The 12862-nt window shown below is 45.7% G+C and overlaps 1 protein-coding gene across 3 annotated transcripts in view; it reads left to right on the top strand.

Annotated features, from left to right (window-relative positions):
* Window positions 1-12862, top strand: part of pik3c2b (phosphatidylinositol-4-phosphate 3-kinase, catalytic subunit type 2 beta) — a 187432-nt gene that overhangs the window by 55827 nt on the left and 118743 nt on the right. For all 3 annotated transcript variants that reach the window (XM_070859224.1, XM_070859226.1, XM_070859225.1), the window contains 4 exons: window positions 7075-7186; window positions 8683-8762; window positions 9084-9147; window positions 11970-12116. In XM_070859224.1, coding sequence (XP_070715325.1) covers window positions 7075-7186; window positions 8683-8762; window positions 9084-9147; window positions 11970-12116 — 403 coding nt within the window. The remainder of the gene's footprint in view (window positions 1-7074; window positions 7187-8682; window positions 8763-9083; window positions 9148-11969; window positions 12117-12862) is intronic.

Here is a 12862-nt window from a genome sequence, read left to right as displayed (position 1 = left end):
GTGTCTCTCTCTCTCTCTCTCTCTGTCTGTCTCTCAATGTGTGTCTCTCTCTCCTCTCTCTCTCTCCCTCTCTCTCTCTCTCTCCCTCTCTCCCTCCCTCTCTCTCTCAATGTCTCCCTCTCTCTCTCTTCTCTCTCTCTCTCTCTCTCTCTCTCTCTCTCTCTCTCTCTCTCTCTCTCTCTCTCTCTTCCCTCCCTCCCTCCCTCCCTCCCTCCCTCTCAATGTCTCCCTCCCCCTCTCTCTCTCTCTCTCTCTCCCTCCCTCCCTCCCTCCCTCCCTCCCTCTCTCTCAATGTCTCCCTCTCTCTCTCCCTCTCTCTCTCTCTCTCAATGTGTGTGTGTGTCTCTCTCTCTCTCTCTCTCTGTCTCTCAATGTGTGTGTGTCTCTCTCTCTCTCTCTCTCTTTCCCCCCCACCCCCCAGCCTGTTTTACGAATCCATCAGAATGCAGTAGTGGAGGCGGAGTGAGAAATGGGGGTGAAGGAAGAGGGGACAGAAAAAACAAGTGATGGGGAGAGAGAGAGAATGAAACAGAAGGGAAAGAAACTTAGCAAAATAAACGTAGCTTGGTTCCCACAAGAATTGACTGTTACGATGATTATCATGATTTCTGACATGAGTAATCCATGGAGAAGGGTATAGGAGTTGGCTGTTCATTATCCTCTAGGGCTGGAGCCAAGTGGATGGACGGGGTTCCAGGGCACTTGAATGATTAAAGGCAACACTCCTTACAACAGTATTGTACACGGCTAGGAAGATGTAGAGTCAGCAGTGACTGGATGATGATTTGATAAAGAATACCAGCTGATTCATGCTTTTATTGAAAACAGATCCATAATCTTTTCATTAACACACAGGCCTGTAGTGTTAGTTCAAATGATAATCATTACTGAGTGTGTTTTGGCTGCAGAGACCTTGTGGAAGGTTGTGGAGGAGATGGAAACTGAAGGCATCAGTGCTATTGGCTCCCTTTTCATTCGGTGGTTTTTGAGTTACTGCGTTTGCTGCTAACACTCAGCATTACAAAGAGTAGTGTTTTTTTTCTACATTGCTATCACGCCAGAACACCCTACTTGTGCCTTAAGCAATCTTTCTGTTGAGCATAATGTGGTGTGACCACTCAAAGAAATGCAAGATAGATTGGCAATTGGATCCAGCAAGATTCCTCCCCGACTTCAAAGAGATTTAATAGTTTGTGGCTCATGGATAAAGCCCACAACAGTACAATATGTGCGTTCTTTAATCTTCCCCGATATCACAACAACATAAGAAATAGGAGCTGGAGTAGGCCATTTTGCCCCTCGAGTCTGCTCCACCATTCAATAAGATCATGGCTGATCTGATCTTGACCTCAACTCCACTTCCCTGCCCGCTCCCCATACCTCTTGACTCCCCTATCGTTCAAAAATCTGTCTTTCCGCCTTAAATATATTCTCCACAGCTCTATGCGGCAGAAAATTCCAAAGATTCACGACCCTCTGAGAGAAGAAATTCCTCCTCCATGTTGTGTTTGCCTCCTCCTCTGACTCCAGTCTGCAAATTGACACTCGGAGTGGAAGAGTGGAGTTCAAGTGAGGTTCTGTTTCTCTGGCACTCCGTTGGTCTGAATTTGGGCCCAGCAGCATATAATTATACAGATTACAGCAGAGAAGGGAGAGCATTTAGCCCGTTTCCCCGTGCCAACCTTAGCTCATCAATTGAACTTTCTACTCCAGTCCCATTTTTCTACCCTTTCCTGATATCATTCTTCCTTTTCAAACACTTGTCCTGTTCCTTAGTCATTTGTGGTAAAGCATTCTATGTTCCAGTAAGCCTCTATGCAAATATATATTTTGGTAATCCTGAGTTTATATCCCCTTGTTATTGATTCACCAAGCATGGGAAATAATCCTTCACTATTTATTCTGTCAAACCCTTTCATACTATTGAAACCGCCCCATCAGATCTCACTTTGATATTCTCTGTTTGATTGAAAAAGTTCCTAATTTTTCGAGCTTTTTTCCATGCATAACCTCACAATCCTTGTACTTTTGTAGCGAGTAGTCACTGTACTTGTTCCATGGCTAGAATTGCAGGCAGTACTCCAGATGAGGGCTAGCCAATGTCTGGTACAATTACAATATAGCTTCTCTGCTTTTGTATTCAATACCCTTGTACAGAAAAGCTAGAATCCTGTTTGACTCTTTTTATATGTTTTTCCACCTGGCTTTCCACCTTTTGAAAGAGCAATTTAGCTGCACCCCTCGAACGTGTTATTCCTCCACTCTGTTAAGAATCCGACTAATTTCAGGGCATACTTCCTATTGTTGTTTCTTTTTCCCAAAATTTGTTACTTCGTATTTAATTGCATTCGCTACCTAGAATCAGAGAATGGTTACAGCACAGAAGGAGGCCATTCGGCCTGTTGAGCCCGTGCCGGCTCTCTGCAAGAGCACTTCAGCCAGTCCCACTCACCCGCCCTTACCCTGTGGCCCTGCAATATTTTTTCCATCAGGTACTTATCCAACTCCCTTTTGAAAGCCACGATTGAATCTGCTCCACTGCCCTTTCAGGCAGCGCATTCCAGATCCTAACCACTCGCTGCGTAAAAAGAATTTCTCCTCATGTCGCCTTTGGTTCTTCTGCCAGTCACCTTTTAAATTTGTGTCCTATCTGCCCAACCTGCCTGTGCCCTCCTGCATTCTTCCTCAAAATTTGCCATGCCCTCTAATTTGGTATCAACAAACTTGAGTGTTACTCTCTTTCTGTGCCTTTGTCCAAATCAATATAACTGGAAAACAAAAGAGGTCCCAGCACGGATCCACCACCTACATGCTGCCGTTCCAAAGAAAAATGTACCCTTTCTCTCCATGTTGTATCCCCTAACATATCTCTCTCGTTGCAGCTGTATTCCCTTTCATACCATATGTTTTAATTTTTGCATCAAGTCTTTTATGTGGCATCTTATCAAACCACCATCTGAAAATCCACATATACAACTGCCATGAGAACATAAAAAAAATAGGGACAGGAGTAGGCCATACGGCCCCTTGAGGCTGCTCCGCCATTCAATAAGATCATGACTGATCTGATCATGGACTCAGCTCCACTTCCCCGTCCGCTCCCCATAACCAAGGTGAAAAATCCACGCTGACTGCTCCCGACTCGCTCATGCCTTTCTAAAGGTTCACTAAGACCATTCATTTCATCCCATATTATGATCACAATCAGGGTAAGACTAACTGGCCAATAATTTGCTGGCTCACCCCTTTCGCCTACATTGCAACAGTGACTACACTCCAAAAGTACTTCATTGTCTGTAAAGCGCTTTGAGACGTCTGGTGGTCGTGAAAGGCGCTATCTAAATCCAAGTCTTTTCCCCATTTCTGAACAGGATGTAACAACCTGCAGAATTCCATTTCTGAAAACCTTTTGGAAAATTATAGTCCACTGTGTTCTCAGCACTTCTCCTTCATTAGTGAATAAAATCCTAAGCTGCAGTAAACTTAAGTATTGGGACCATAACAAAGCTTTTGTGTATTGAAATTCGATGCATCAAGGCTGCCCTGTAATCTGAACATTGCTATTTCCAGATTTTATTTTGAGTTCAGTACCATGTTCAATAAACAATATCGGATCATGCTTTTATTATTTTGCTTGCAACCGATATAAAGGCCTACATTGAACATGATGAGATCATTGTACTATAAATGTAGTTGTTTGAACTGCAGTTTGTAAGTATGAAGCCCCCTTCCACTCCCGTCTCCTCAACACAGTTGCATGCCTTCCTGAACATTTCTACGTTGAAGGCGCTATATAAATGCAAGTTGCTGAGTGAATTTTTCATAAGAAAACCAAAACGTGCATGAGGTTGCTCCTGCTCGTACTTATTAAATAACACAGTACCTAAATTATAGGAAAGAGAAAATGAAAAAATATACTCAGCCCCACCCATCACCCAATACAAAAGGGACAGGATCTTCATTTGCCCAATTATTCTTTTTTTTAAAAAAAAAAAGGAGGTGGCGAAAAGCCAGAATTTTACCAAATTTATTTATAATTAATTCAAAGCCAAGAAACAGAATAAAATATTAAGATAAGGAACCTTTGGAATTTGCAGGCTGCAGCTTTCCCAATAAACTTATTAAATAACACTCTGGTCGTTTACATTTTATCTTTTTGATAAATGTGTTTAGTTTTTAAACCAGAAATTAGTTGAATTTCTTGGCCGATTGTACTTTGATATATAAATAAATTCGGTTGCCATAAATCTTTTGCATGTCATTCGTTTTGTCTCGTGTTTAGGAAGATTGGCTTGAGGAGGAGTGAGTGGAAGGGTGGTTTATTAAGATAGCTGCAGCCTGCAAATTCCAACGGTTCCTTTATCTTAAGGATATTTTATTCTGTTTCTTGGCTTTGAATTAATTATAAATAAATTTAATAAAATTCTGGCTTTTTTCCACCTTTTTTTAAAAAAGAATAATTGGGCAAATGAAGATCCTGTCCCTTTTTTTTTATTGGGTGATGGGCGGGGCTGAGTAAATTTTTTTCATTTTCTCTTTCCGGTAATTTAGGTACTGTGACACAATACCTCGGCCCATGCAGTGTCCAGGCAGTAAGCTATTGTTCTGAGATTGATGGCTGCCCTCTTGGTTCAGACCGTTGACCCTGTGTTCTAGGGTTTCTCGAATCCGCCTTGCCCAGGCTCAGCTGATACACAGGCCTAAAGCCGTTAAAATGCCTGTTAATTGGAGGGAAACACCTGCTTACAGCACTTGCACAGTTCCTCTCTCTTCCTGTATGATTATTATATACATATGACACACAGCAGCAGACCTTGCCCTTATATTTATTTTTAAAAGGTAATCTGGTTGTTTGTGCAAGCATTTTGAGGTCCTTTTCTTTTAGGATGCAAGTCTGTATCATTTTTATTTGAATTTGAAAGCATTCTGAAGAAATAACCAGCGCTTCTTTCATTGCTGGGATAGTGATGCAAAATGCTTGTTTAATTTTGAAGCTATCAGTTCAGGTTTGAGCATGGCTAAGAGCACAATCATCTGTCATACTACAAATGTGTGGTTGTAATCATGCTCTCATGGCTGACTGCCAGCTTAGAAGGTAGTTGTCCAACATCTATTACTTGGATTCTCAGTCATTAAAGAAGGTTACACTCTCCCTCCCTGTCTACCTGCCTAAAGGGGAGTTTTCATTGGCCCTTGTCTTATTTCGACTGGCAGGCTGTCCATTTTCCACTTGAGCTCACCTGAAACTCTGCCACCCGTATCCGAACACGCACCAAGTCCCGCTCACCCATCACCCTGTGCTCGCTGACCTACATTGGCTCCCGTTCCACCAACTTATCGAATTTAAAATTCCCATCCTCGTGTTCAAAATGCTCCACTGCCTCGTCCCCTCACTATCTCTGAACCTCCTCCAGCCCTACAACCCTCTGAGATCTCTGCGCTCCTCCAATTCTGGCCACTTGCGCATCCCTGACTTTCATTCCCCTGCCATTGGTGGCCGTACCTTCAGCTGCCAAGGCCCTAAGTTCTGGACTTCCCTCCATAAACCTCTCTGCCTCTCTTTCTTCCTTAAGACACTCCTTAAAACCTATTGTGTATGCAAGCACTCTCTTAATGACTCCACGAGGCAAGAGTATGGCACTTGAACTGTACAGACTGTAGTCCTTTATTGCAGCTCCCAGAGTGAGGCCACCAAGAGGTGAGCTCCCTTTTATACTGGGTTATCTGCAGTGTACAGGTGACCCTTAGGCCTCCAGCAGCAGCACCCTCTGGTGTACAGGTATGGTGTATACAAGGTGAAGGTACATTCAGGTCCAGTGTTACAGTACAACATTGACATGCATACATAACAAAACCTACCTCTTTGTCATCTGTCCGCATACCTCCTTATGTGGCTCGATGTTGGATTTTGTTTGATAACTCTCCTGTGCGCAGCGCCTTGGGATGTTTTTACTTCGTTAAAGGTGCTATATAAATAAAAGTTTTTGTTGATTTGAAATGCATTGTCTGAAAGGTGGGTGGAAGCAGATTAAAAATAATTTTTCAAAATTGAATTGGATAAATGCTGAAAAGGAACACATTGGCAGGGCTGGGGGGAAAGAGCAGGGGGAGTGAGACTAATTGGTAGCTCTTAACAGCGAGCAGGCACGATGGGCCGAATGGCCACTTTCTATGCTGTATGATTCTATGAAGGACTATGGGCTGAATTTTAGGCTTTTATGTTTTTGGGGCGATAATGGCGGTGGGGTGGGAAAGTTAGCAGCCGGGGATAGTTTGCGCTTTAATATTTAAGTTTGGACATTTGGGCTCCGTCAGTGCTAAGGGAAGAGTTGTACACCTCTCGTGGCGCAAGGATGGGAAACTGTCACGTTAAACACCTGGCCCGGAAGCGCTCCAAGAGGCGCCAGGTGGGGTCGGTCGAATACCTAAAATAAGAAACGCACACCAATATTCCTGAAACATTGCCCACACCACCGCAACACAAATAGCATAAAAAACATTTACAACAAAAAACACTCTCTCTTACTCTTGGAGTCCATTACCTTCTTCTCTGCCGCCAGGATCGCTGAAGTGCTCTGATTTCCCAGGCGGTCATTGCGGGCGCACTTCCGGGTGGATGGGGTCGGGCAAGAGTTAAAACTCCTGCCAGTGTCGCAACCAGGGGTGTTGCACACCTGGCGCTGCTCTTCCCGGCGGTGCTGCTCAGTGCCGCCACAAAATCGGACTGGAGGATCGCAGCAGTGTGCTGGAGGACCTCACCGTCACCTTTCACGCCGCTCCGAAGCGCAAAGGACCGGAGAATCCAGCCCAAGTTCCCCTGAAACGTGAATGCTGCCGGATAAGACGGGTGTAAATGGCTGAGGCCTTGCTGATTTGTTACAATGATTGGAAAAAAAATTACGATCTACCTGAAATTTCTTTTCATTTAATGGGTTGAAGGTCAACAATTGTGAATGGTTGTAATATTTAATAATATGTGTTGCAATTGGCCCTTTTCCAGCCAGCTTCAGAACTTTCCCATGGGGAAAGGGAGTCATTTTACTTGGGATTGTGATTGAATCCATTCTTTTCCAGTAAACACACAATCGGGAGCCACAAATACGTTCAGTTTTGCCGGAAGTTCGATATGGACATTCAGCTTTACCTGATGGAGCTCAAAGCGGTTCGCAAGGACTTGATACGCATAGTAAGTGATTTTTAAAAGTTCCAAATTTTGATTCCGTCAATAACTTCACCTTAAAATCAAGTTTAAGGTACGAGTTGGGGAATTCAGTGGTACGAAAGACTGTTCATCTTTAGCACCCAGTTATTGAGGGAGAGGAGGTTTAAATTTGTCATCCAAGTGTCATTAATGATCCCAAGTTAAATATTTGGGGGGGCATTTTTTGAAAAACAGTAATGAAATTCCTCAAGTTTACCTTTTTTGTTGAGGATGAAACACTTTCTTTGTGCCCTGATGATTTTTCTCCTGGGGCTGCTTGCCACTGTCTCGTGGGGATTAATCTTCAATTCCTGGAGACTCCAGGACAATCTTGGAGAGTTGGCAGCCCCGTAGAGTGGACACAGCAGATTCCATGGTGCTGCTACAGGTAATATTGCAATTCGCGATGACAGCAGGCGAAGCTCAACGCTGTGAGCGAGCAGGGATAAAATTCCCCTTCCTGTGTCTGGCTGGCATGCTTGTGAAGCGAGGAGACTGGTGTGCCTGTATGGCTCAGAGACATGGACCATATACAGTAGACAGCAAGTTGCTGGAGAAATATCACCAACGATGTCTCCGCAAGACCCTACAAATCCCCTGGGAGGACAGATGCACCAACATCAGCGTCCTCACTCAGGCTAACATCCCCAGCATTGAAGCACTGACCACACTTGATTAGCTCCGCTGGGCAGGCCACATAGTCCGCGTGCCAGACACCAAGACTCCCAAAGCAAGTGCTCTACTCGGAGCTCCTTCATGGCAAACGAGCCAAAGGTGGGCAGCGGAAACGCTACAAGGACACCCTCAAAGCCTCCCTGATAAAATGCAACATCCCCACTCTCACCTGGGAGACTGCCCTAAGTGGAGGAAGTGCATCCGAGAGGGCACTGAGCAGCTCGAGTCTCAATGCCGAGAGCATGCAGAAATCAAGCGCAGACAGCGGAAAGAGCATGCGGCAAACCGGTCCCATCCACCCCTTCCCTCGACGAATGTCTGTCCCACCTGTGGCAGAGTCTGTGGCTCTCACATTGGACTGTTCAGCCACCAAAGAACTCACTTCAGGAGTGGAAGCAAGTCTTCCTCGATTCCGAGTGACTGCCTATGATGATGTGGGTCTGGTACAATTTAAGCTGGGTGGAGAAGACTCTCAAAGTACCTGATGATTTTGGGGACAGGGCGGCAAGTTGAGCTCCAATTTTCAAGCTGTGATAGTGTCTGGATGGTGACTGGCTTATCTAGAAGGGCTGGGGGAGCGATAGTACACTCAGTCTGCAGATGAGGTGCATCACCAGAATAATAAAGGGGTTTATTACAATGTTGATGACACCGCCTCATTTTTGTGAGTTGCCCTTGTCCATCTGTAGACCCCACTTTCCTTGCCGCAGCTACCATTTCTGCTTTATCCCCTCCCCCCACCCCGCAAAGGACAGGAACAGATAGACTGACCCATGTTAGTTACAATTGACGCTCTGTTTCCACAGGCCAGTGATGACAAGGGTCAATCAACTCTTAACCATTACATACACCTGCAGGAGAGGCCCTTAAAACAGACCATAACCAGGTGAGAGATGAGCGCACACAGCGGGCAGTCTATATGTGCTTCACGCTCTGTTGCTGAGATCAATAATGCCCAATGCTTTCACCTGTATCTACATATATGTTTGTGTAACTCCTAGAATTAGTGTGTGTCCCAAACTCCTACAATGGAGTCTTTGTAAAAGAGACGAGTAACTACCAGAATATCTCATCTCTGCAGACTGCGTGTAGATATGAGAGGGTCTGTGTAATGGGTACAACAAATACCAATTGTCCTGTCTTCCTCCGTTCAGCAAGGAATGATTTCGCTGCTGGTGTCATTAACTGTGCTTTTAATTTCATGCAGGCAAGCCCTGAGCCTTCTCTTTGACACCTACCAAAATGAGGTGGATAACTTTCTGCTGGCAGAGGTAGGTTGCTTGATAAAAGAGGACCTTTTGTTTGATGCCCTGGGTAGGCCTGTGTTTTTATATTGTGTTAGAGGCGCAACCATCGTGAGCATCTCGGTTAAACCCAGTAGAACTGCTCGCTCTCCTCCCTCCTAAGAGCGATTTCTTTGGATTTTTTTGTCTTCCCCTGAAAGTTTCCTCATTCTCTTTCCCCCCCCCCCCCCCCCCCCCCCCTGCTAAGGGAGCTGATTCTTTCAAGGTTTTCAAAGCTTCAGCAGCTCTTTGGTACGGCACCGGAGTGGCCACTTGTTTTTTTTTGGCTTCGACAGTGAGTGTTGTCTGGAGCGGAGTACACGGCAGAACCAGGCCAATCCTTACTGCGCCCTCGCCCCAAGTCTACGCTTCCATCTTTCCCAGGAGTGGTAACTGGGCACACTAATCCACGCACGGTGGTCAGTAGTGATCCGGGGTAGAGCTCCCACTTTGGCCACAATCTGGAAATTGCGCCATTTAGGTTACAGTTCAAGTTTCCAATAAAATTAATTTGCATAATTACAAATGTAAAATCTCCAATGAGCCAGTGCAATTGAGCAGCGTAATAGAACCTAATCATTTAATTTCTCCCCCCTCCCCCCCCTTTCCATTGTATTTAAGAGTGGCAACGTACTGCAGTTTTATTACTACAGCTGAAAATGGGTTGATCACAAAATATAAGCATTTTTAATAAGAACCTCCAGGCGTCGGCCTGTGAATAACCCGATTTAAAATTGCTGAAAATGACATTAAAACCTATACTGCACCATTTAATAGTTTCACTGCTGTAGACTCGTCATTTTTTCAGTAAATCAAATTTTTTAAAAACGTGCCCGCGCGCCGAGGAAACGAGCGCAATTTTCAGCGCCTTCCCGAACTAGCGCAATCCGTGGAATCTTGGAATTTCAGCCTGGGGGCTTGGTCGGTTTTGTTGGTGCGGCCAGATCCGGCTGAACTGAATCGTAAACTAGCATAACAGATCGCTGGGAAAACCCGAGCGCAAATGGTTTGGGGCTTAACTCGCTTCCATTTATAATTCTCCTCCCCTCCCCCCCCCCCCCCACCCCTCCCCGGCCGATCTTTTGCGCTGGTTAGGCCGATTCTGCCCACACTGCGCTGATCTAACTCGCGGAAATGAGCAGAAACTTGACCCTGTGGTTTTTGGTAGATAGGGGACTTTTTTTCTTTCTCGTAATTGTGGTCTAGCCTAGCCGCGACTGAGATTATTGAGAAAAAGCCTAAAGACTGTCGTTTAACATCTCGTGTGAAGAAAAGCATCTTTAGCAGTGCAGCACTCCGTCATGAATATTTGCTGAAATCCTGGTTTGGGGCTGATGAGGCTCAAATCTACCACCAAGCTCATGGTCTACAGGGCTGTAGTAATACCTGCCCTCCTGTATGGCTCAGAGGCATGGACCATGTACAGAAGACACCTCAAGTCGCTGGAGATATATCGCCAACGATGTCTCCACAAGATCCTGGGAGGACAATCGCACCAACATCAGTGTCCTCACCCAGGCTAACATCCCCAGTATTGAAGCACTGACTACACTTGATCAGCTCCGCTGGGCAGGCCATATGGTTCGCATGCCATACACGAGGCTCCCTAAGCAATTGCTCTATACGGAGCTCCTTCACAGCAAACGAGCCAAAGGTGGGCAGCGGAAACGTTACAAGGACACCCTCAAAGCCTCTCTGATAAAGTTTGGCATCACCACTGACACATGGGAGTCCCTGGCCGAAGACCGCCCGAGGTGGAGAAAGTGCATCCAGGAGGGCGTCGAGCTCTTCGAATCTCAACGCCGCGACCATCAAGAGATCAGGCGCAGGCAGCGGAAGGATAGTACGGCGAATCAGTCCCACACCCCCCTTCCCCGATGAATGTCTGTCCCACCTGTGGCAGGGTCTGTGGCTCTCGCATTGGACTGTTCAGCCACCAAAGAACTCTAAGAGTGGAAGCAAGTCTTTTTCGATTCTGAGGGACTGCCTATGATGCTGATGAATCTCTCTCTGGCATTTAATAGTATCCCGTCCATCGATGTCGAAGAGTACAAAGATTGTTAGTTCACTAGGAAGTCTGGTCTCTGTGATGGCAGCAACCCCAGTTAGTCCTGTAAAGAGACTACGGTGCTCACTTTGTACGGTTAGTAAGAAGCAAAGTCTTGTTGCATAGAAGACCCAGCGCAGAAACAGGCCATCCGGCCCATCCGGTCTATTCCGAGCCTCCTCCCACCCCTACTTCATCTCTCACTATCAGCATACCCTTCTATTCCTTTCTCCCTCGTGAGTTTCTCCAGCTTCCCCTTGAGTGTCAGCCATGGCTCAGTGGGTAACACACTCGCCTCTGAGTCAGAAGGTTGTGGGTTCAAGTCCCACTCCAGGGACTTGAGCACACAAATCTAGGCCGACACTCCAGTGCAGTGCTGAGGGAGTGCTACACTGTCGGATGAGACGTTAAACCGAGGCCCCGCCTGCCTTTTCAAGTGGACATAAAAGATCCCACGGCACTATTTTGAAGAAGAGCAGGGGAGTTATCCCTTGTGTCCTAGCCAATATTTATCCCTAAATGAACATAACAAGAACAGATTATCTGGTCATTATCACATTGCTCTTTGTGGGAGCTTGCTGTGCACAACTTGGCTGCAACGTTTCCTACATTACAACAGTGACTACACTTCGAAAGTGCTTTGAGACGTCCGGTGGTCGTGAAAGGCGCTTTATATAAATACAAGTCTTTCTTGCTGAGTGAGAGAGGTCTTGGGTGTGTTGCTGTTTCTCTCGTTTATTAAATTAATTTTTGTTATTTGCAGGTCGATCATGCACAGAAGGCCGAGAGGGTGGTGCAGTCTGTGATGGCCATTTGCAACGCACTTGCCTTGGTCGAAACGCAGGAGATAACCAATGCCTTGAACCAGTTGCCACCCTGCCCCTCCAGGCTGCATCCTAGGATACAGAAGGTGCAGAAACCCACTTCCTAACTCCTAAGTGCAGCTGATGCTTCTATCAGTTTCTCTCAGCATGTTTCGGGTAGCTCGGTTTAACCTAAATGATGAGTGAATATCTCTGATTGGAAATTTGTTTTTTGTTTCTTCCTCTTGGCTATTTTTACACATGCTGCTATTTCCTGGTGACTAGTTTTGTGCCGATTTGCTACTTCGAGGTGACGCATTATTTACTCTGTTTCCAGCTAACGTCACAGTCTCCGCCATGCCCTTCCTGGCTGCTAGCAGAAAACTTATCTAATCTTTCCTCAAGCAGTGCATGAAATAAAGAAAGAACTTGCATTTGTATAGCACCTTGAGTAGACTAGGCCTATATTCTTGAGTTCAAAAGAATGAGAGGTGATCTCATTGAAACATACAAAATTCTTACAGGGCTTGACCGGGTAGATGCAGGGAGGATGTTTCCTCTGGCTTGAGAGTCTAGAACCAGGGGTCACAGTCCCAGAATAAGGGGTCAGCCATTTAGGACGGAGATGAGGAGAAACTTCTTCACTCAGAGGGTGGTGAATCTTCGGACTTCTCTATCCCAGAGGGCTGTGGAAGCTCGGTCGTTGAGTATATTCAAGACAGAGATTGATAGATTTTTGGATATTAAAGGAATCAAGGGATATGGGGACAGTGCAGGAAAGTGTTGAGGGAGAAGATCAGCCATGAACTCATTGAATGGTGGAGCAGGCTCAGAGGGACGAATGGCCTACTCC

The sequence above is a fragment of the Pristiophorus japonicus genome, chromosome 17 (genome assembly GCF_044704955.1).
Source record: "Pristiophorus japonicus isolate sPriJap1 chromosome 17, sPriJap1.hap1, whole genome shotgun sequence".
NCBI classification, from domain to species: Eukaryota; Metazoa; Chordata; class Chondrichthyes; family Pristiophoridae; genus Pristiophorus; species Pristiophorus japonicus.
Note: the sequence above shows the minus strand (reverse complement) of the source record. Positions and strands in the feature narration are given on the sequence as shown.